This window comes from Mchenga conophoros, linkage group LG18 (genome assembly GCF_057382185.1).
Source record: "Mchenga conophoros isolate Kocher_MC1m ecotype Shallow Benthic linkage group LG18, M_conophoros_male_GT1.1, whole genome shotgun sequence".
NCBI lineage: Eukaryota > Metazoa > Chordata > Actinopteri > Cichliformes > Cichlidae > Mchenga > Mchenga conophoros.
In genome coordinates, this window is record NC_140543.1 from 19,368,537 (window position 1) to 19,393,379 (window position 24,843).

The 24,843-nt window shown below is 39.8% G+C and overlaps 1 protein-coding gene across 4 annotated transcripts in view; it reads right to left on the bottom strand.

The window, feature by feature from the left end:
• arhgap21b (Rho GTPase activating protein 21b) overlaps positions 1 to 24,163 on the bottom strand; it is a 37,559-nt gene extending 13,396 nt beyond the window's left edge. Inside the window, exons 1-10 of one of the 4 annotated variants that reach the window (XM_085255845.1) lie at positions 23,779 to 24,163; positions 22,818 to 22,838; positions 22,643 to 22,739; positions 12,001 to 12,183; positions 11,821 to 11,842; positions 7,318 to 7,413; positions 6,744 to 6,822; positions 6,609 to 6,663; positions 3,549 to 3,575; positions 628 to 2,200 (exon numbers count right to left, since the gene is read on the bottom strand). In XM_085255845.1, the coding sequence (XP_085111971.1) occupies positions 628 to 2,200; positions 3,549 to 3,575; positions 6,609 to 6,663; positions 6,744 to 6,822; positions 7,318 to 7,413; positions 11,821 to 11,842; positions 12,001 to 12,183; positions 22,643 to 22,714 (2,107 nt within the window). In that variant the 5' untranslated portion in view covers positions 22,715 to 22,739; positions 22,818 to 22,838; positions 23,779 to 24,163. Of the gene's footprint in view, positions 1 to 627; positions 2,201 to 3,548; positions 3,576 to 6,608; positions 6,664 to 6,743; positions 6,823 to 7,317; positions 7,414 to 11,820; positions 11,843 to 12,000; positions 12,184 to 22,642; positions 22,839 to 23,778 lie in introns of all 4 variants that reach the window. The other 3 variants (XM_085255846.1, XM_085255849.1, XM_085255848.1) reach the window with 3 other exon arrangements.
• Positions 24,164 to 24,843: the final 680 nt, after the last annotated feature.

The window sequence follows — 24,843 nt, forward strand, 5'->3', positions numbered from 1 at the left end:
TTTAATTCTCATCAGACTTAAATGCCCTTTTTAAAATGGCAGACACACATAGGCAAAAGCAAAACACTGCAAGAAACTTGACATACACTTAACATGTTCATAGTAAGATAGTTACTTTAGAGATAACAACAATTTAATCATCACAAAATCAATTTTGTGACTATTTAAGTGTAATGTATCTGTTTTGAAGGGAGAACATCCAAGAAAACAATGTCTCAGAGAAATTCAATATAATCTAAAAGGCTTAAACCATCCTTCACTCTGCCCTGGTTAAATCAAACATCCCACAAACACACACTAAAAGCCGCAAAAACTGATTAATATCATCTTCCCAGGGAGATTAGTTTATCTGTAAACACAGACTGCATCTCCCCACCGCTATATTTACACACACTGAATCAGATTAACAGTGAAACCATAGGTGTCAGTTAACCTGCAAGCATCGGAGTCAGCTTTCCATCCATCCACCACTTGTGAACTGATTTTTATTAGTGCCTATAGTGCTAATGCTATTCAACCATCTACAGTATTGGTACTACTGGTCCGAACAATGTTACTACGGTCTGCGGTTGTTGCCATGACAACGAGCAGCAGCACAGCAGCAAGGCTTACTACGGATTCTCTTACCGATGAATGGAATGGAGTCCAGAGACTCGTCCAGGTTGCTGGAGCAGGAGGTGTTACACCGTTCCCCAAGGCGGCGCATTTGGATCTCTCGACGTGCATCGTTAGGAAGCCAACACGCCACCACATCGGCCGTGGAGTCACCTCCATCGTCATTGACAGCCAGGATGTAGGAGGGTTGCCGGAGGGGGCTGGGGTTCTTTCCAGATGGAGGCTTCTCCCTTAGAACCACGATACTCTCAGAGGGGCTTTGCCCATTTACTTGACTCTGGGAATCTGAGTGAGGTGGCTTGAGGATGCTAGGCCTCTGGGGCATCTCTTTGGGAGCAGAGCATGAAGAAGATCTGAGTCCTACCAATGCTGCATCTCTGCCTACCTCAACAGGTTGCATGGTTTCAGCCTGCACCCTGCTTTGAAGTTGCTGGAGAGCTTGGCCTGCAGGGCTAACTTTGCCTGAAACTCTTTGGTCAGCGAAAGAATATTCAACACTTGAACTCTTTGCAAAATGTAAGGGTCTGTCAGAGAGCATGGGTGAAGAGCGAGTTTGAAGAGAATCGTGTCCTTTAGTATACAGAGAAGGGACTGGGGGCCCCCTCATACCGCCACTGTATCCCACAGAAGGCCTGTAGACCATGGCCTGCCTGGGAATGGCTTGCCTACTGAGCCTCGTACCTTGGTCTGCCCTTCCATATCCCCCTCTCCTGTCACTGGGCCGGGCCAGCTCTGCAGGGTCCACATAGTCTGTGGATCGGGCCCGGGATTTGTGAACTAGGCCATCTTGGGACACGCTTCGAGGGGGCCAGTTCCTTGCATTACTAATCCTCTCTGCACTGCTCATGCGATCCTGTGAGGCACTGCGAGGGGCAACTTGAAGGTGGGGTGGAGGTCCTTGGTATGACCGGTCATGGGAAGTACTCCTTCGCCGTATCACCTTAGGACCCCAGTCTCCCCGCATAACGTGATGAGTAGGGCCAAAGCTGGCCTGACCAGCAGCTCGTAAACTGTCCAGCCTCTCCTGGATAGTCCGACTACCATGAGAATGGATCCCTTTGTTGTCAATGTACTCCCTGTATGTCTGGTAAGTGCGCCAATCAATGCTCTGGTGGTTTCCTGGGTAGTTTGACACCTGAGCTCCATATGGAACCATTCCAGGACCACCGGGATAGACATCTGCCTTTCGAGGTTGAGGATACTGGGCCAGTGACCCAGGCCTCCCCCTAACAAAGGCAGGTTCCATAAATTCCATCCTGTGTGCTGGAACCATGCGCCCCATATGGGCTGTATTATGAGGAACTACCACTGTCCTCACACTGTCATTGCGCATGCACACTGCTGTTTGGCTCTTAGGATACGATGCCAGAGGTGGTGTTGGGGGCACAGTAATCTCCTTACGGTACCCATGGTCTGGAGGTGCTGTTGGCGCTCGGCAGACCTGCCCCACCGAGTCTGTCGGCTGGGCCATGCCCGTAGGCTTACAGTCTACTCTGGGGTAGCATAATGAAGGTGGATCAGGAATGTGACAGGCATTTCCGCTGTAGCTACTGTGGCCACGGAGGTAGGCATCCTGGGAGTAGGCCTAGAAACACAGCAACAGAGAAATGTTTATAACAGATGAGAACAAGTAGCAATTGCAAAGTGTGCATAACACACGTCAGTTCGATACTAGCTACTTACAGAGAAGTCAAGCGTGATATTACAAATGTTACTGCATGTATGTGTGTGGGCAGTGCATGTTGCAGTGTGAGTGAATGCGGAGGCGTTTCAGGCAGTTCAGCTGTGTCAATGCTCTTCATCTGCTCCTTATTTAGAATTCTCATGGTAATAACATAGGCTAGTACAGTATATAAACCAAAGAAGAAAATTTTTAACTAAAAGAAACAATGTTTCCAACACATTATTTTATTTTATTTTTTTAAATGGTACAGTGTGGTGTACTGGTGCTTCTACAACATTACAGCCTGTGTTCTCCAAGCTTGTGGTTACACAACAGCTGTCCTTTTTAGTATAAGGAAAAATGTCTCGCCCATCCAAGAAACAAACATTTACCACAAACGCTAACACCAAAAGATAATTGGCAAATGGTGCACAAGCCTACTGAACTTATTTAGCCCCAACAGTGACACTTTCTGTAACACCAGTATATTAATAAGCTAACCGACTGGTTTATGGGAACAAAATCGATAACATAAAAACTGTCATAAATGGACATAAATGTGGAAAGATAACCAATGTTTCCATTTACCCACCTCAGACTGACAGATTACAGCCTCAGACTGACAACCGGTTCCTATCGCTCACAGAGAAACTGCTATATTTATCCCCCTGGTTATTATCCAACGTTCGGAAAACCATGCTCCATACACATGCTAATAAAGTCATTTCTAATAAATACAAACCTAAACATAAAACTTCTTCTAGCACATTAAACTATGTGCTGTTTATCTGGTATACTCAGCATACTGTACATACAGCAAAGCATGAGACCTGTAAAGGTATGAGGACTTTGATCCCAACAGCCTTACAACCTTTCATAAAGCTGTGTGTTTCACAGAAATCACTGACTGACTCAGTTCTTCCCTTTACAGTTCAGAGGTCAATGGCCTTTATCAAACTAATGACATCTGACATGGAGAATGAAGAAGGGGCGAGGCCTTGCTGAGATGCCAGCTGGATGCCTACTGAAGTGTTCAATCTAACAGGTACTGCAGGCACAGTGCATCGCCCATTTCTACAGTCTACACATTTCAATCATGAGCACGGAGCTGAGTATTAAACACTCATGCGAGCCAACTGAAAAGCAATCATGTAAAACCTGAAGTCAACATCCAGCAGTAACAATGACACACACGCATGACATATGCAAAATGATACAGCAAGCACAACACGTCAACATCAAGAGGCTACCCAGTGTTCTGTTTCCTTACCAGATTAGTAGTCTCCAGAGAAATAGGCTGCCATCACAGCGTGAGAAAACGAGAGCGTTAAGAAATCATGGGAGAGAGGGTGGAAGAGAAAAAGATGCCAGCAGAAGAAAATGCACATGTTGGGAGAAACAAAACAGATTCATCGGGGAGAAAACATGAATCAGCCATAGCTGGGCTTGACATGCTAAAAATATACTAGAGCTGCAGTGGCAGTAGAGAGGGATGAAGAAGGAAAGATGAAGCAGGGGGTTGCCACGTTACGACCTGCCTATGCCAGTCTGTCCTGGGTGAGGTGACAAGAGCAGAAGCTTGCCTCTCATGCTGCTCTCATGTCTTCACGGTTTTATCCATATTCAGCCAGAATATTACGCTAACTGAACAAGGTGCCTCCAGTCTATGTCTCCCTCTCCTTCCCTTTGGTACTGCTCACATGACAGAAGCAGCAGCTGCTGATTATACATTCAGCTGTGATGGTACAGCTCCCCTCCCACTCCATCCTCCTCTCTCCCTCTCCCTTAGCATCAACCTGTTCAAAACACAGGGAAGTCAGCTGATTTTATCTTCTGGTTTCAGCTCATCATTCATCCTGTTCCTTTTATTTCCCACTCTGCTGTATTTTCTCCGCTCTCACGGTGTGCCGTCCTCTTCCCTTTTCTGCTCCTACAATGTTCAATCCATCTCTTTGCTAAGCAACTGCTGCCTGTCTCCAAGCACTGAGTGTGCTGCCTCCTAAAGTGTAACGTCTTGCTGCCAGCACCTCCAATAATCCTCTTGTTCTTATGGACAGTTCCTATTCGTGCCTACATCAACATATTTTTGCACGCATGTGCGTGTGCGCATGTTTGCCATTTGCAACACTGCAACCATGGATTTAACAACACACGTGTTTGAGGCTGAACTGTGTGAATGATTACAGATGGGAAAAATGGAGGCAGGAGGGAAAGAGAACCTATCAGGGAGAAGGGGTGGAGTGACAGTCAATTGGTTACTAGAAAAGAACTGTGGGAGTAGTCAAGGGAATGTGACCAATAATTTATTTCTCTCTGATATTTACAATGTTAATTCTAGTCGACTCATTAAAATGCTATACATACAGTGTAACGTTTTACATAACTTGCCTGTTGTGGGAGAAATGTGAAGCTTGCAGAGAGATGACCATTTGCTAAACAGGATTTTGATATTGCAAAGGTGGATGCCAAAATAAATGATTCATTGAATTAACCATCAAGTTTATTATGAGAATTTAATCTAGCCATAAATGACCCCTAAGGAGTTTTTCTAGGTAACACAGAGAGCCCAGCTCGTTTATTATCTAACTAATGAACAGGATGTCAGATAACAACAACCCCTAGGGAGAGTATTCTTTAGCTATTTGACAAAGCACTTACAGTAATTTGCTATAGATATGAAACAGATGAGTACACTTTCACTTTTGTCTGACTGTGTAAAATGCACAGTAGCTTCAAAGAACTGCCTGCAGCATGCATGAAAGATTAATGATGAGATCTCAAGTGTTCATAGGTATGAGGACTTATCTCTGCACGTTAAATTGTTTTGGGGACATGCAATACTCACAAAGAACAAAGACAAAGGCAATATATGAACCCTAAATATTGAGCTGTGCGATTAGCACACAGGGTTCACCCGTTTTTGGGTGAAAAGCTGGAACTACCACCATTTTTGTAATACCTAGATCATTACTAATCAATTTTTCCTCCAATCAAAAACCGTAAAAAGAGACAACCAAAAAAAACAAAAACAAAAAAAAGAAAAAGCTGGATTGATTGCTAATTAATGTTAATCAGTCTCACAAACTAAAATAACAGCAATAACATTACCAAATCATACAGCAACTGATTCCAAAATATAAACTTCAAAATACTGTATTTGTTTACATTTTAACTGGGACTCTCTTGTGTTTAAACCTTCTCATTTTCCTGACTCTTAATCACAAAGTGCTGCCACAACTAAAGCTGGTTTTTAGCTCACATGCAGCTTGGAGGGAGGGCATTAGCTTCCTGTTACCAGTGCCGCTTCATTGACACTGGTAACAGGATAAGCACTGATTAACTACAGCTGATATAATTCAAATGTGATGTCGGCCCTTTTAACCAGCAAAAATGCATTGCATGTGCTACCTATAAATGCAAACTATTCTAACACCGCCAGAATACTTTCTATAGAGATCTTTTAAAAAAAAATAAATAAATAAATCTACACCTGATGCATGCATTTTTTTTTTTTTTTTTTTTTAAAGTTATTATTACTACTACTATTATTTTAGGAAGTGGATCCAAAATTGAACCAAACTATCAGCAACCTAATTTTAATGGTTTCATATTTCTTTCCATAATATTTGAACTCCGTTCCCATTTAGCTTTCAGCTAAAATCAGTCCTTTTTAACATTGCATTTTCTGAGAAGTAACAGTAACAACATGCACAGGTTACTGTCGTGGATTTGAAGCATCACTGCCACTTCTTGTAAACCACTTACTCCACTTTTAGTTGTATTACAAACAATAAATTCATTATCTAACTTCTACCTAGAAGTAAACAGCTGAGCTGCAGAGAACATTTATCCACAAATGGTGAGAATAAAACTTCTTTTAAAAAACAGTTGATGTCTTTCATTCCTTGGTTTATTTTTAATGTGCATGGTACTTTGTATAAACCCAGATGTATAGATGAAATAAACTCAAAATATATGCGCTATTTAGATTGGCCTGTGTGTCAACAAGTTAAATGTATTTTTTAATAAAGCTTCCTTTACCGCTCCTTTTGGGCCATTTCAGCGGTTCTGTAAGCAGCACTTCTGGAGGACAGAAAGGGTGCACTGGCCTGATTAGGAGGCCTAGATAGAAAACTCTGATGGGATAAGCTAGCTTGCCTACATCTCATAACTGCTGTCCCGACATGAACACCTTAAACTAGAGCAGCTCTGTCACAGAACAGAAGTTATTACAAGGCTAGAGAAAAGAGAGCACTCTTTCAAAAAAAAAAAAAACAACAACAACTTTTTAAAGCTAATTTTCAAAACAGGATTGCAAAGGAAAACTTACCAGTTGCAGTACATCCTCATCTTTTGGCATTACACAGAGTTCAAGGAAGTCACCACTGCAGGGGAGCAAAAGAAGTTTTAAACAAGGCAAGTAAATCAACAAGCATGAAGCACACAAATTCATACTCAGTCTTACCTGTCTTGGATCAAAGATATAACCTCGCAATAAGCTTTCCCAATGATGCTTGCTCCATTCACCTTCACTATTCGATCACCTGATAGAAAACAAAATCAAAAAGAAAAGGCTTGAGTGACATCAGTGACAGAATCCTAGGAAAACTTCAAGCTCTTTGTGTGAGGGAAACATGTGCTCATGACAGAAAGTAAAGACTTGAGCACATGACTATGACTTCTTAGTAAGGAAAAAAGTAACATAGTAACATAATGAAAGTTTTCAATAAGTGTGGTTGAAGGGTTCCGTATTGACTAAAATCCTTAAAATCATTAGGGTACCCGGCAGAAAGCAGCAGGCCTGGCTTATGTTGTGCATAACAGTGAAAGGAATGTCAAGACAACTTAAAACTGCACTCCTTGCATTTTTGCCCCTATGCTTTCAGTAGGACAATATCATAGAGGAAGTTGCAGACTGTGTTACTGTAATATGCCTCTTCTGTTGTAATGCTGTGACTTCCAAGAAATTACACCCCCATGAACAACCTCTTTTTGGTAGTTTTTGGTAAATAATGATGACTGGCTGACATTTGACAGACCTGTGCAAAGTCCAGCGCCATGAGCAGGGCCACCTTCCTTGACCTGCTTCACAAAAATAGTGTCCATTGGTTCCAGTCTATTTCGCTGCCTTCCTGCTGATAGTAGAGAACAGAGTACACTTATTTATAAACCATATGCAATACAAACACATGAAAACATATCAAATGTATTACAGGGTAGTTCTGAAAATTTACTCTTAATGAGGTTTCCAACTTCATAACAGAGAAAATCCTGACAAAGAAAAGATTTATAAAACCTTCAGAGAAGAAAATCCTAAATGTTTAGTACAAATGACAACAATTTCTTACCGAAGTACAAGCAGACCTATGATGTAGATTCATTTTTTAACCTTTGCCCTTTTTTCACAACTAAATCTAAAAATTTGGAAAAACAAAAAAACAAAAACAAAAAAAACCCAAGCTGACCCCAAGACGTAAAATTGCTTTATAAATTGTCACATATGAGAACAGAGAGGTTTGTCACAAGCTTTGGAAGGATGCAAACCAACATTATGCCTGGATAGTAAGCTGTGGTCTGTCCAATTCTTTCTCAGTTTTCAATAGACATGGTCATTAACTGATCGAGAGAGGGAGAAAAAAAATTAAACAGGGAAGTGGAGCTTTGTGATTTTAGGGACAGTGATAAAAGAGAAAGAAACCCGTTTGGTCATGCAGCTCCTGTCTCCTAGCAGCTGCAGAGCCATAGAAAAGAGGAAAAAAAAAAGGGGGGGGGGATACTAAAACTAAGACGAGGTAGAGTGACAGTGTGTTCAGCTGCCTCAACTCCCACTCTTTCCTTATAAACTGAGCAAAAGCTCTGGGCACAGCCAAAGAGTGGCCCAATCGTTAACATTCTGCTAGTGAGTCATCCCAAACTAGAGCAGACAGAAAAGCCAGCATGAGAGCGGGCGTGATAGTATTAAAATACTCCACATTTGTTGTTGTTTAGAAATTCAGACATGATCTTGTAAGACACCTAATGATCATGCCACTGACAGGCCGATAAAGCTAATTATTTTTACACCAGACCAAACTCAAAATTTATTTATTTATTTTCTCCCCCTCCTTTCCACACACCCGTAATTACTCATGCAGAATCACATCCTGGGGACATTATGTAATATAGTACAAGACTCCCATACTGCTACACCAAAAAGAGATGCTCCATCTGGTGGTATTCTGAGAAGTTGCAAGTCCTAATTTCTTCAATGAAGCCATCTAAAAATGCCACTAAGAACATCTAGATGCATGTTGGGAGTTGCACTGAATAAGAGACAGACTAAAACAAATGGCAGTATTAATGTCACCAAGGTATAATAGCTCACACATAAGCTTAGCACCTCACTAATCCCGTTGGCGCCAAACCATTTCCTGTGCATAACCAGTATTTTGAGAAATACGTGTTTGTTTGCTTTATCCAAACGTGGATGTGCAGATAAAGATTAAATTCATTTCTCAATGTTCGGCACAGATACACAAAAACAAATGCACATGCCACAAAAGTTTGAGTGTTCCTTTAAAAACCTTTCCAAGAAAATGGAAAAAAAAGGAACAGGTTTGGATTGCTCCAGGAAAACTCAAGAGAAGTTTGTGCCCACAGCTGACTCATATTTATCTATGCAGGTTTCACCGTTATGTTAATGAAGACTATTAAAATATAGTGCAAAATAATTTCTAGGCAAAAACTGAATAACCCACCATAAATTAGCTTCATGGTTAAAAACAAAAATATTAATGCCTGTCCCCCATAAGCAGTTTTAAAAAAGACAGAGCTGTGAATGAGGTAAAAGGCAGCAATTATCAGATCACTGGTGAACCCAAACGTGACCCGAGCCATGACAGAGCATCTTTGTCTTGGGAAGAAGCGGACTCTTGTACAATTTGTGAATGGATGGTGATGTGGCACACCATAACCACAGCACATCCATAACTCGGATTCTTTTTTTGGGGGGGGGAGGGGGGGGGCTTGTTGGTTTTAAGTAAATTCACATTTCCGTCTTCAGAATAACAACCAGCCTTCATCTGAATGATCAGTTATGTCAACAGCAAATTAGGGTGGATGCAGTGTTTTTAAGACTCACTGAGGTCTAATTACCAAATAACCCGAAACCCGATTTTGAGGCACAAAACTATGTTTATTAAACTGTTTAGAGACGTTGGGGATCGTCCTAAAGGTCATTTTCTTTTTCGGATAGTTCACATATACCAATTCTCTTGTTTGTTTTTTAACATCCTTGTATGAGTTTCTATTAACTTTAACATTTAACCTGGATGTGGTAAAGGCTAGCAGCAATAAGACAGCCACCCTTAAACATAAGTCTGTTGCTGTAATTTGCTGTTTTCATCCATATCCATTAAGGTCAAGTTCCTTAAATGACTTAAAAACTTTTGAGAAAACTCTTTATGATTCGTTTTATATTATTAGTGTTTCCATCACCTTTTCATGTGAAGGTCATCTACGCAATGAAGCTCTTTCTGTAAGTAATTCTACTTCATCCAATTCTTCCCACATTAATTTGCCTCCTACTGTTGTCCCGACAGATTTTTTTGCAAAAATACACAAAACTGATGGGACCATTTGCACAATAATAAAACTGAGTTGCACTGTAAATAAACCTATAGAATACTGCTTTGGTGTATTTTTATTCTGAATAAAGAAATACACGTCAAAAACTGATTCATAACAACAACAAAAAAAACATCAGAGGTACGACAGTGCAGCTTTATCCTCCACGTTTTGGGGAGGCAGCATGTTTGTTTGCTTGCTGACTCAGACTGGACTGAAAAGCCCTCAGGTTGGCTTTTTTCTTGCTGCCTGTGAGCCCCTGTGAGGAGCATTATAAAACTACCGGGATTCTTTAATATTCTCCGGCTTACCTGATCCAAAGCAGCAAAGCGCTGGGCAGAGTGCTGGGCTTCTAAAGTGTTTCAATTTTGGGGGGTGAAACAGAAATAATATACTTTAATGGCACCTTGCTTTCCTGTAATGTTACTTGAGGTTTTATATCTGAACAATAAGCAAGCTCAATATCTGCTGTATAAAGTATCAGAAAGTGTTCATAATAGTTTTATTAGAATAAACACCTAAGAAATTATCTTGGAAAGACATCTCTGATTTAAACAGTAAAGTGTTACAACTTGAAATTTCTATTTGGCCTAACTTGTTGAACTGTGAAGGGAAAAAAAATACCCAGAGGTGAATTTCCTTTTTAAAAAGACCAACACTCTTAAAGATGGCCACTAAAGACATTCTTCAGAAATATTAGATTTTGTTCATATTAGCCACTAGACACTAACACTTAACAACTTTAGATCGTGATCTTCCGAGGACTTTATGGGGCTTTCCATTTTGTAAGAAAACAAAACGATTACTTGTACATTTAATAAATAACTTCAACATGTGCGAGCAAATTTACATGGCTACTTTCCAGCACATGTTTTGCTCTGCCGTGATTATAAATGTCTCATAGATTTACTGACACCCACAAAAATAAGTTGAGCAGATGGACCAACGTTCTTATTCAAAATAATTGGAGCAAAATTTAAATGAAATCCATTCTAGCCCAACAGGTACAAGTACATGCTCGGTGTCCATTGAAGAATGACAACACAACATTGTTTGAAAGATCTGAAAATACTTCCTTGCAGTTTCAGTAATTGAATCTAGACATTTTCAGTCTCACTTGGCAAAAACTCAAGGACAGTGCATTTCCTCAAAACTGACCTAAATCCAAAAAAATACTTACAAACAAATAAACATTACAGGCACTTTTCTAATTTCTCTTCTTCTCTACTTTCTGTATCACTATATCACACTTTAAACAAAGCATGTGACGTATTGGTAACTTCAGGCTACTCCGGTTATTCTGGTCACATACCGAAAAGGTAAAAAACAGTAATGGATTGACATACGTCTGCCATAGACAGGGTGTGAATATTTATAACGAAGAAACCAAACCATAACACTCACTGTCAAACACCGCTTGTTGAAAACTGAGACCATCTCTTTCTAAGGGCATGAAAAAGGCTGAAAAGCAGCCAGAACAAAATGTGTAGTGAGGAGAGTCAGAGCAGGACAGAAAGAGGTGGTGCTAAACAAACCTTTCACAGAAACTACATTGTACCCAATGCACTTTATGTACACATAAAAAAGGAAAATCTTGGTGTATTTTACTGCATATAGTAACTATCTTTACATAATATAGTATTTTGGGGTTGTTTTTTTAAATTACCAGTCTGTTCTTCTTATTTATTTTTTTCTACTTTTGTATTGTTTTCTAATACATCTCTAATTCACCTCTTCCTTTTGGCCCTTGTGCTGCAGTAACAAGCTAATTTCCACAGTGTGGGATTAAATAAAGTCTATGTCTACTCACTACGTTAGAAGAAAAAAAATAAAAAAATAAAAAGAGCTGAAGGGTGGATGCAATTCAGATGAACTGCTCTGATTCAGCAGTACTGAAAGGTAGGAATAAGAAGAAACAGCTGAATTTTTCTGCTTACCTCTGCGGCCATGATCTTCCTCCTGTAAAAGCACAGAAATCCTCAAGTGACTTTGCTGCTCATGGTCAGAGTCTTTTCAGTACTAGGCTTTTTGCTGACTTAATGCTATCTTATGTGATAAGAGGCAAACAATACTCAGGTCAATAAAACTCATGAAAGTTTCTGAGATGTGAAATCTACCGGAAAGTAGTGCAGCGTTGACTCCGGCGGGTACACAATGAAGTGTCGAAGGGTGAAGCCGAAGCCTTGGGATGTGCGATGCAAACGCACAGTTTTCGGCCTCGGCCATGAGAATGGCTCGTCATCTGTTGGGTACGGCGCTGCGGCCGAATCAGCCAAGCTCCTCCACTCTGGAGTGTCACTCTGAACAAAGAAAGTTTTAAGAAGCAATTAAAAAAAAAAAAAAAAAGCATCTTTTTCTAAAGAAGATTTAAAATAGTTCTGATAAAAGAATTTTTTAGCTACATAATCTAGGAATGGGCACAAATAAAAAGATAAAGTTAAAAACAAAAAAAAAAACAAAAACAGAACTACATCATATGTTAAAGCCACCACAAATTCCCACATCAACAAACATCCTTTTCAGAGGAATTACTGTGCATTAGCATAGGGTCATTCATTTCAGCTTAACATAGTGAAGAGGAGAATGGGCTTATGAAAAACATTAGTGGTTGCCCAGTGTTTACCATCAAGTCATTTCAGAGTATCCCATTTACACAGCTGGAGTAGAGCATGTCAGGCTTTAGACATCACTCCTGCGTTTACTGACTATTTATAGCTTCACACCTTTGTGGTATCGTGTTTGTAGCAACGCCTCCTTTACACAGAACTCCTCCTTTCAAATATGCACTACTATTTCATACTATTTCAGTTCGCAAACACTTTTTGGGCCATCTCTCATTAGCTTTTGAAGGATGGCCCAAAAAATAAATACAATTAAAATCTACAGCGTCGTTAAATGACGCAAGCCTGTTACTTTCACATCACTGCACGTTTTACTGTTTGTGTTGGCAATAAAGGCAGCATCTGCTGCGTAAAACACAATGTAAATACGGATAAATTATTTATTAGTTTGTTCAGCAAGTCCACAAATGTCTTTGTGGCTTTCACTTTCAATGGTATATTATCAAGTATCTTGCCTAATAAGTCATCCCCCAGTGAATGCAAGCCTTAAATGGTTTTGTAATCACTTATTTTCCTCATATTTGTCAAACTGTGAGGACAGGATGCACAAACACAAGAAGCATGTCCTTTTATTCTCACCGTTTTCAGAATGTATATGCAAAATACATTCGACTTTTTCATTGAAATTGTCTTAAAGAATAAATACAAACATTAAAAAGTACATCAGATATAAATATAGCATAGCAAATATATAGCAAATATAAATAAAACACTTCGACAATAATGATTTTAAAAACACAAAAAGAGCTTAACGCTTTGATTAAAATCCATAGGCTCACACTTTTTGAAAATTTCCAAGTGAAAATAACAACTTCGTCATATAATTAACAGCTGGTTTCTGTCACTTAACATAACAGCTTATAAATCTGTCCTACATAACCTCTTTTTTTTTTTTTTTTTTTTTTTTAAACTGACCTCAAGCCAGTGTTTATACCAATCCTGTCATTCTCCACTATAACTTTCAGAACACCTCTATCCAATCAGCCTTGAAAAGTCTCAATAAACATAAATAAATAAATCTAATTTCCTCATCCTGTCTCAAACAAACCCTCCCCCTCCCCACTGAAGCACAGACTTTCCCCAACAATGTGAAGAATTTGATGAGCTTGCATTCAGGCCATCTCTGCTTGGGCAGAAATGTTAAACAAAATGTCAGAAAACTGGGAGGAATTACATCCATTTTCAAACAACCTATGAAAAGAATTTGAAAGAATTTGTTTGTACACATTAAAACAAACAAACAAAACTTGTTTTTGTTTGTTTTAAGCAAAACCAAACAGCTGTTGCGCACAGTGATGAACGGACAAAACAAACATTTCAAAAAACAGTTTGTCAGCACAGACCTAAAACTTTCCAACTTTCCACCCAACTACTCTTGAGTACTTCGCAGACTGATCAGACTGTCTCACACTCATTGACTCTTCTCAAATGTTATGCATGCCTGAAGGTGTATACCAAGTTAAGGCATGTTACACTGTGTTCTCTACAGCCTTCTTAACAGTCTTATTTGGCCACTTTGACCAATATATTGCTGAAAGGGACAAACTATTTGAAATACATTTTACTTCAAGCAACATCACAAGCAGGGCACATAAAGGTTTCAAATGTACACAGGATAAGAAACCAGAGCACTAATAGCTGGCTGGGAAACAGAGCTACAGGTGCAGCTGACACCCATGTGTTTTGATTAAACCAGCAGAACAGGTTTTCCTTTGAATGAGCTTTGGCTGTACTGTGATACCAGCACTTCCACATTAAAGTCTATGTCTGTATGAGCTCTGGTTGTATTAAATGTGTGCCCAGACGACTGTTTCTGGTGATAGGACTGGATGTTTGAAATGCCTGCACTGCTGCCCTTGTGTCTCCAGGGCAAGTCAGCCTCAGTTTACTGGATCAGATTTAGCAACTTGTCCAGAGAATAATTTCCCAACCTTTAATCTTTAGACATAGTCTGGCCATGCAGTGTTATCATTGCCACTCGCATAGTTATTAATGATGTGACATTCCAGTAAATTCTAGATGGGCATTTCCCTCACTTAATTTAAAAAACCAAAACAACAAACAACAAAAATGGGTATTGTTGTGGAGGAGTTGTATCAACCTCACAGTTGATACCACTTTTAAACAACTGTGAGAAGAGGTCAAAGGGGAAGCAACATAAAAGAAAATCATGACTTGTGAAAAAGGGGCTACAAAGAAAAGCACATGAAAGGAACGTCCACATCAAAATATGACACACCTCTCTTTCCTGCCCACAAATGAATGCCTCTCACCTATTTATGAATCACTAGAATGCCAGACTGTTTGCACTGGGTGAGGCAGTTTGGAGAAGGTTTGAGAAGGCATTTGCTAATCTGGTGGACGTCTGTTGGAAATTAAAAGTGACCAGACCCGCATCTCAAATTTTGGTGCTGTAAATAATCACCAGAGCAGCAAATATCAAATATTTAGAGGTTTTAGAAAATTACCAAGTAATTTTAAAGAGTTCCTTTTTTATTCTGAATGAAGGGTCTAAAAGTCAAAGACAGCCTGAGAAGCTGGAAAGACAAAGACAAATGCAGTATTTGAGTTTTTAATAGTAGTGTTTCAATATGTTTGAGCTAATAACTGCTTGATCCAGCAACACCGTCTGCACACTCAGACCAAGCTAAATGTGAAGACTTGTTGCTCCTTTGTAAAAACTCATTTCTTTCCTCAGTTTCCTCAGATGCTTTTGTTTTTCTACTAAGGGAAATATTACCATTACTGCTCTATAAAGTAAAACCTAACCCAGTTCCATATATTGATCCCAAATGTTGACTAAATCTCTAGTAAGAACCACTAAAATTATCAATTAAAAAAAGAGGGGTAAGAAAGACTGACAGATAAGATTACAGTAGATACAATGCATCTACAAGAAGACAGACCCACCATCACTCTTCTGCTTTCTCCATGTTCCTTGCATCTGTACACTGTTGAGTCCTACCATTTAAATGCTTCCCTGGGTAAAGAATGGCCACATAATTAAATAATGTGACAGTGGAAACAGTAACACTACTGCAGTGCACGAGCATTTAAAACACCAGCACCCTGTGACGTTGACTCTGAATGGGTCGGTTGTAGGGAGTTCAGTTAGTGCATCACATTGATACCTTGTTTATGTTAACGTTTGTACTGTAACGTTTGTGTTAGCTTACCTGTCGGAAATTTCTCAGGATCACGCTTGCAAAAAGGAACACCTTTTTAGTTCTGCTAGCTAATGAGTGAAATGCGATAGTAAACCAATACACTGTCAGTTAAACAGCATAATTGGCATTGAACACTAAACCATATAGGGAAACTATGACATGCAACCAAATTTGTGATTAGTAACGTTTTTTTGTTTGTTTTTTTAATTCTATTTTGTCCTGTTTTACTTGTATTAATCAAAGGCGTGTAGCTGATTTTGTCCTGTAAAGACAAACTCAGCCAAATGACTTCAGCCACTCTGTCAAATGGCTGAAGTCATAACAGAGCGCATCTTTAGCATGGTTATTACCAGCTGGGAACATCATCTCACTCCACAGCATGTACACTGCAATTGTGAATTCATGAACTGAACTGAATCATCTGTAAACTTTGCAAACTTGTTATTTTGGACTGGAAAAAAAAGTGGTTTTTTTGGATTTGAAGCTTTATTTTAACTTATTGACAGAAGCTATTTTTAGTTTCCTAATTACACACTTTAAAATAAAAAAATACTACTACCACTTTAATTTTTATTACGTAATTTTTTTATTTACTTCATTTTTATTCTGACGGCCCTATTGAATATTGATAAAAATACACATGTGATTATTTTCAAATTCATTTGTTTCCTGGGTCAACAGGGTGATATTCACAAGTGGGCAGAATTTAGCAGGTGAGGTACTGGAGCCTAAAACAGGAGGTTTGCCCCGAGGAAGCGAAGATCAGAGTTTTTGAAAAAAATTGTTGACTAATCAAATGATCAAAGACAAACTGGCAGATTAGTCGACTACATTGAGAATCTTTAGTTGCAGTCCTAATATTAAGTACGGATCGCACCATACAAGAGCACTGAGATGCCTTAACATATCAAAGACCATACCTTGTCTTAATGCACAGACAAAATAAGTGTCTTCAGAAGTAAATGTTCTTTGACAAATGACACAGGAGTACATACACTGTTTCAAGTATGCTGAATCCAAAGAACAGGTGGTTATCCCCCAGGAGTTTTTATGCTGACTACACCATTGGTGCCCCTACCACAGAGATTAGAGAGCAGTTTTCACATAAAAAACTGATATACAACAACATGACAAGTGTTTGTTAACAAATCTTATGAAACCACACTGCGAGGCCTGTATGTCTGAAAGCCTCTGCTGACATCACCAAATCAGACATTACATGCACCACATGACATCAGCTTTCACATAACCTTCAAATGTGAGGAAACATAGTTCTCTGTGGGCTGCTAAATTCTACACTACATCCCATCCAAACCAAGCACTTAGCTGTGAAAAGCCTAAGATAATGATACAGAGAGCCACTGGTGAGCACTGGGCGTTCCAGCCTTGTACTGCAGGACAAGGTTAGGAGAAGTATCATTACTCAGTCTACAGTCTACACAGACACGCGGTGCATTTTCTGCACGCCACACTTCTACTTGTAACATATGGATGAGAAGGAAATGACTGAATGCCATTTATGTGGGATTTTTTTTCCCGTATGCTGACACAGATCTGTGTGGTTTGGAAAAAAAATTACCTTTTTGAAGCTTCGTTCAGTACAGTAGTTCCCCAAAAATTTTAAAGTAAAAAAAACAAACAAAAAACAAGTTTGCAGCCCACATCTCAGAGTTTTAAATCAATTACTGACAATAAAAGAAAAGATTTACACTGAATTTTACTTAAACAGAGGTGCAAATCATCAGTGAAACCGTTCTCTGTACTGCCTTAGGCTACGTCCACACTAGGGCTGGGTGATATGACCCAAAATTCATATCTCGATATTTTTTTAGCTGGATGGCGATATAAGATATAGATCTCGATTTTTTTTTAAAGCCATAAGTTAAGAACAAAAAGAGAGTTCTTAGTCACACTGTGCCCCAGATGTCACACGGGCACTTTTATTTACATACAGCGTAGATGTACATGAAGAAATTACTCAAAAATAAATTATCAGCATTTATTAAATAATCATGGTCCATAAATAAAAGAAAACAATGTTGTTTTTGTGCATAACAAAAAGCTCACAATTGTGCAGTCAAAATGTAAACTAATAGACGCTGAGCATAATAACAAAGAGACAGATTTCACAGCTGCACCACGTCTCTGAACAGGTGCCATTTGTGGTCCTTATACACACAGTACGTATCACTCCGCGAGGCTCCTCCTCTGTAGCCGTAATTCTCCGACAATCCATCAAGTGGTGCAGCTCCGTAGCTTAGCAAAGTCATATTAAAACATTTTTTGACAGATTGCTGAGCGCTGTGTACCACATAAAATCGGTTCGCGGTCAGTAAGCACAACCAGAATTCATACATAAGGCGCACTGTCGATTTTTGAGAAAATGAAAGGATTTTAGGCCATGCAGCCCCTCCTGGCTGCATGTCGTTAGCGCGGTTAGCTCGTTAGCGCGGTTAGCTCGCTAACACGTTGACGCCGTCCAGCCCCACACACGGTAACTCGCTAACGGAGATTTTCCGCTTTCATCTTGTCATTGCCTGCAGGTGAAGCTATGGGGGAGGCGGAGTTGTGTTCAGTGAAGGAGAGGCCAGGCCGAGTAACGTTGCGTAGAGACAAAAGTGGACGAAAGAGAGGCAAACCTGCGGCTCCACAAGTATAATTATAACGTAACATAGACTATATCGATATAAACGATATTGTCACATCTTATATCTCGTATGAAAATATATCGATATTTTTTAAAAAACTCGATATATCGCCCAGCCCTAGTCCACACTAATGCATTTTTGTTTGAAAGCGCATTGTTTTCTCTCCGTTTTGGCCTCCCGTCCACACTGAGACGGCGCTTTCCCCAAGGAAAAACACAGCGTTTTGAAAACGCTCTTGAAAACGCATACATTTCAAAACGGAGCTGTCCCGTTGCGGACACTCGAAAACGCAGGCTTTCTAAGACGATGACGCATTTCAGTCATGTGATGCAGTCATGTGACCAATTAAACAAAGATAGCAGAGTGCATTATACAGCAGTTGTTTTGACTGCTCTCAATTTTGACAGCCCTAAAAATGATTAATATCAGTTTGTACAGATAGCTTTTCTTCAAATTCTTTAATTCTCACTCGCTTTTGTGAAAGCGCAGGACTGGAATGTAAGCGTTTTTGGCCGTTTCAATGTGGACGCACAACTCTGTGAAAACGACTGAAAACGCTAGTGTGGACACAGAGCGTTTTCAGACGAAAATGCCGTTTTCACATCTATCCGGGCTAGTGTGGACGTAGTCTTAGTGTCACATAAAACCCAAATGGCATTCCTTCAGGCCGAGGTGTACTCCATTACTAGCACACATTTGACTTCTGGTTTGTTGAGCAGTAATTTGATCTCTGTTGTTTTAAAATGTGGAAATGCCATCTCACCTTGGCACCTGATACCCCCTCACTCACAGCAGTGATCCTCTTTCCTTCACCTCTCACTGTTGTCAGCTTAGCTACTTTATCAGTATAATTAGTCACCTCTCATAGAAATCTCTCTAGAAATCTTTTATAAACAAAAACAACTAGAAACCAAACGAGCAACTTTTGGGACAAGCCATCTCCTGTACCGCTGTCAGAGATCCTACTCGCCTGTTGCAAGAACACGTCTATCTGAATCTACTCTGCTCTGTCAGCAGCAGAGAGCACCACCTGTGAAAGAGGGCACATAGAAGTTTTGCACAATGTGAAAAGGGGGGGGAGAGAGAGAGAGAGAGAGAGAGAGAGAGAGAGAACCCCCCCCCCACCCAAAAAAAACCACACAAAAAAAAAACCAAGACAAGACATACTGTTGGTTTCTCTTTGAGTGATAATTAAAAATTTTAAAAAATATACCCCACACTCAAAAAAAAAGGGAAAAAAAAAAAAAAAAAAATCACGGCACAACCATTGTCTTATCTCGTTGTCTTATAAAGCTTAATATCCTCATTAGTCCACACTGTGCTGGTCGAACGTGCCAGCATTAACAACTTTTCTGAAAGAAATCCTGTTACATCCCGTATGAGTTTGTCATACAATGCTGCTGTTATAAACATTAAAGCTGGTAAATAAACAGTCTTGCTCAGCAGCTGTAAGCCCACCCCTTGGTTGTAATTTTGAACATACTTTCTGTTGATCGTTACTGAAACCCCAGAGGGCACGGAGAAGCCTCTTTGCATACGCGAAAGACTAGCAGTGAATTATTTAAAAAAAAAAAAAGACAATTTCAAAAAAGCTCAGCACCAAGGAGTTGTAGTGATACTTCAGTTCTCTGCAGGATCATTTGCTTTAATTTTTCATTCTCCTCAATGGGTGAAATTACTGATGCCACTTGTTTTCTGAGCAGACATGTCAAAAACACTGGCATTATCTCACAAATTTTACTAAAAATACAAGCTACTGAAAACGAATAACATGTTAACATATTTGATAGAACTGCCTATATTTTAGGTTTTGGACCAAAAACACTGGGACATGTGTAACGGGCATTTTGCTTTCAAAATGATTTAGTGAGCAGTTGTTAAAAAGGAAAATATCCCCTCTTATTGGATTTGTCTGTAACCATCTGTAATCTTTCTTAGTTGTTTGAACAAGACACAGAGCATGTCACACAGTTTTCCATGTGTAGACATAGATGTTTTACAACACAGTGAGGAAAAACTGAATCACACAGCCCATCTCGTATGTTCTCTCGTGAGACGCAGCAGACACAATCATAACGCAACAGGAAGTAACAGACGACTTCTATCCAATTGAAGGTCAATTTTCCCTTCCGATTGCCATCAGTTAACCATACGATGCCTGCGCAGAGGGTTCTGTAAAAAGGCAGCAAGCCTAAATCAGATAAACACTGAGCTTTAATGAAGCCAGGGTTGTGGTGACAGGGGAAGTCTGTTTGTCAATGGTCTCCTACGGTGCTAAATATGGATCATGCTTCATCATCCAAAACAATAATCCAGTTCCAACCACTCTCATTTCTGTTGTTCTACTAGAGAATGAAAAGCTGGAATTATCCATCGTGAAAAAGGCATTCATCATACAGAAGCTGTAGGGGGGAAAACCCATACAATAGAGTTTGATTTAGTAAACACCATAGGCCAATATAGAAATTCCTAAAACACACATAATCACACAACAGCACACTCATCAGCACTAAGCAGCACTGTGCCGCTAAATGAATGTCTGAAATCCAAGCAGAGGAAGGGCTGTCTGCTATTTGGATTCAGCTGCAATGTCTGAATACCACGCACTATTCAGCTGATAAAGCAGACAGACACTCCAGTGTGGAGGAGGATAATGCCACCAATCAAACTCTTGATTCAAATAACAGATATTTTTCCTCCATTTTTAAGCGTCTGCTTCACAGTATTCACTATAAACACTTTCCACATGTCTAATAGTTATAACGGATGAGAAAACTTTAAAAGAACAGGACAGACTAGTAAAGAATTAAGCAAGGGTGGGTGAGAAAGACTTTTCCCCCACCCCCAGATCCAGCTCCCGTCCCCCTGATGTAATTCCAAGAACACCAACAGTGACATGCTTTCTCTAAATTAATATACAAGTCTTGTATCCAAATGATTTTCTTGATTCCCAACGACTGCAGCCATTGCACGCTCTTTTAAGATACTAAGAGAAAGTGAAAATCCGCCTAGGAAAATTCTTAGGTCATTAATTAAATCCAGTGTCATCATTTCCAGAAAATCCCTGAACCAGAGACTCCAGGGGGTTTCCGGCTCAAAATTAGCACATGAATTGGTTTGTGTGGTAGTCTTATTAGAGGGAGTGCTAAAAAGGAGGATTTCCTCTCACGGCACTATGCTGTGGCTTTCCCTCATGGCACATCAACACTTACTAAAGTATTCACAAACAGGTTTCTGGGATCCTATGCAAAAGAACTGTCTATTTTCTCTCATGCTGTATTATTCATTCATTAAATGAGTGTAGTAGTGGCAAGCATGTATCCAGATGGCTGAAATAACAAAAGGTAAGCACATCATCTAAGTTTGTTTTCTTAGCTGTGACAGTGAGATGCAGCTAAGGCTGTGTCTGTTGAATGAGCTTCAACAGTGAATGCGCTAGTATGTGGTGTGCTGGTTGATCCAGAAATTTTAATTTCAGGCCTCTTAGAAAAAAACAAACAAAAAAACCTCATCCCTGTGAATAAATTAGAAAAAGAAACCCCGGAAAACCAACTCTATTACTCTGTAATTGATTCATTATAATTTTTTAGGCATTATCTGCTGCCCTGAGTCTGAGATACAAAAATCAAATTCAGCACATCTACCTAGTTTAAAGTAACAACATAATCACCTGTATGTCCCTCATTTAGGGATGGTGATCATGCAAACTTGGGAGGCTTAAATGACAAGCTGAATATTAGATTAAAGGCAATGGAGGAAATCAAAGAAAACTACAGACTATAAATAGGTGCCCTTTCATTTCAAAGAGTCCCAGTTGCTACCTACTTTATTACAGTATAAAGGTCTTCATTCAGGCTGCAAGCTTTCAGAGGAGCAGATGGTGTCCTGTCTGGTACAGGGGTCACAGCTTAAAAATCTGAAAGACGGGTCTTGAATAAACACCATCGTTTGAGTTTGATTATAATTTCAAATCTGATTAAATGTTGTAACCAAAACCTGTTCTTTTGATCTGTTCATCTACCACAGCCAATCTTAGTTGAGAAAAATCTGAAGCACTCAAAAGAAACAAAAATCTGATGGGCATATTTATGACAAGAATAGATAAGAGGCACGTTGTTGACATAAAGAGCAAAAGAATTCAGCAGGGGTTGCTACAAACACAAACAGCTGGTACTTGGTGTCAAACAAATCCCACCCCCACCCAAAACCAAACTGAAGGAGGTGGGATAACACTGAAACTGCAATCAGTTGGCCACAGAAATCCCTTTTGTCATCAGCATTTAACACATTTCAGGACTTTAAAGAAGTCTGACTCATACTCACCTCACAGAAAGAAGATCTTGCTCGTTGCCTCTCATCGTCTTCACAAGAAGGAACCCACCGTGATGCCATCATTTAGCTTCAGTTAAAATGCTGATGTCTGTAAAGCACCACATGAAAAATGTAGCTCCACCAGGATGTTAAAAAAAATGCTCCAATCCGATTCACACCTCCATACTTGCTGGATTTCTTAATCCATCTGTTTGAGAGATATGAGATGACATATGTGTTTAGTGCATTTAAAAAAATGAATTCAAAGGCAGATTTAGGAATCAGCTGCACAGCAATTACATCTCACACTACTCCAAGAGTCTGTACAAACAACATGAATGAATACCTTGGTTGTTTATAATAGCAGACCACTCGTGATTAATTCTAGACAATCAGCATTATGCAACAGGGTCCTAACCAAACGCTACTTCTAAATGCTGTTTTTGTGTCTCATCCTTGGAGAGCTTCACACTCAGGTGCTTGAAAACAGGCTGATTCAGGGTAATACTATGTGACGGCACATAATAAAAAGGTAGAACAAACTTAATTTGACAGTCAACTGTAATAATAATTCATTTTAACTAACTTAATGAAGTCTAACAATGTTGTAGTAGCCAACACCAGGACTATAACCAGCGTAAAGCACAACAACGTGGAGAGCCAGCGGTGCATTAACTGAATAGCCAGCAACAAGTGGACTGGGGACTGTCGGGAGGCTGGGCGAAATATGTCCGTCGCATTCAAAATTGAGACACGAAACCCCACAGAAACTATTTCTTACAAAATAAAAACACACGAGCTTTATTTGCCGTTTGTGTTTCACGACAAAGCCGACGTTTGTGCTTTTTAGAGGATGGATTTCAATCACTTGATTGAAATCGATGTTTAAATGAGACACGAAGGGAGCATGCCGAGCTGTTGTTCCCGAGCGCTCAACAAAAGAAGCTTTTCCCTTTGTTACTTTACATAAAATACCACAATAAAAGCGGTCCAAACGTCCACACGAGGCACTGCTGCCCCTTTTGCGTGTTTATGGAAGCTCCCTGTAAAACTAGCAAAGTGGGCAAAAGCGACAACCAAGCAAACTGCGGCAACAGGCTGCTAACAGTTAGCCTCCATGCTAACGGTTGGAGTTAAAACAAAGTTACCTGTGTAGTTGAGAAGCGTCATTACAGGCTGTCAACGACGGCGATGCTTATCCATAAAAATCCACAGAAAAAGTACAAACATATCGTGTATGGTCCAGTGTGGAGGGCGTTGTCATAATTTAATAGAGTCTGAGTACAAACGACTTTCCGGTGATTAATCCAAACCTACTCAGTGGAGGCGCATGGTGCAGTTCGGAATTTTTTTTTTTTTTTTTGTGCCTCCACTGTTCCCGACTCTCTGGGAGTCCACCTTCGGTCAACAGGACACTATCAGCCAATCAGGAGCGGGGTTGTATTTGACCGGGCCAATGAGGCGCGAGTTTACAATAAGCTTGTATCTGCGCTTGTAAACGGTGGCGTTTTTTTTAACCGTTCCCGTGAACTATTAGAGCAGTATTCCCGGGAGAACAGGGGAGAAGATGAAAAGATGCATCGTGTAACAAATCCGCAATTCAAGCCGTTCAAAAACTCGTCGTGGTTTTGGTTTAATACGCACAGCAAGGGTGAACGAGGAGTCACATGCCCCGGTTCAAAGTGAGGTCGAGCTGAGCTAGTAATGTGGAGGGCAGTGGTGATTTCACACATACCACACAGCATAAAATCTTTTCTTTCATCTTATCCACGAAGCAGATAGTTAACAATAAATGGACACTCCTTCGCTGCACTTTAGCTGCAGACTGAAATAAGTGCTCGGATTCTCGGGCCCCTGACAAATGCCCCTTTTATGCCTCTCCAACATAAGGAGCCACCTGTTCCTGGGACTGGCAGCTTTTGTTACAGAGGTCAGTTAGGGAGGAGAATTTCACAAAGCTGTCCTGTCCAGCCGGTTCTACTTTCAGTGGGTCCAAGTGGGATATATCAGCTCTGAAAATTGATATAAAACCTAAATACTTAGCATTATATCTTCAAGCAGCTGTTTTTCTTAGATTTATGGTGTACATATTATTTATTAATGCAATTTGAGCTTTTCTCTTACACAGTACCAGTATTGTACTGTTATTAACTTCATTTTAATTTTTTTTTAAAATAACTATATTGTTTATTATTGTGTATTGTAAATGTTGG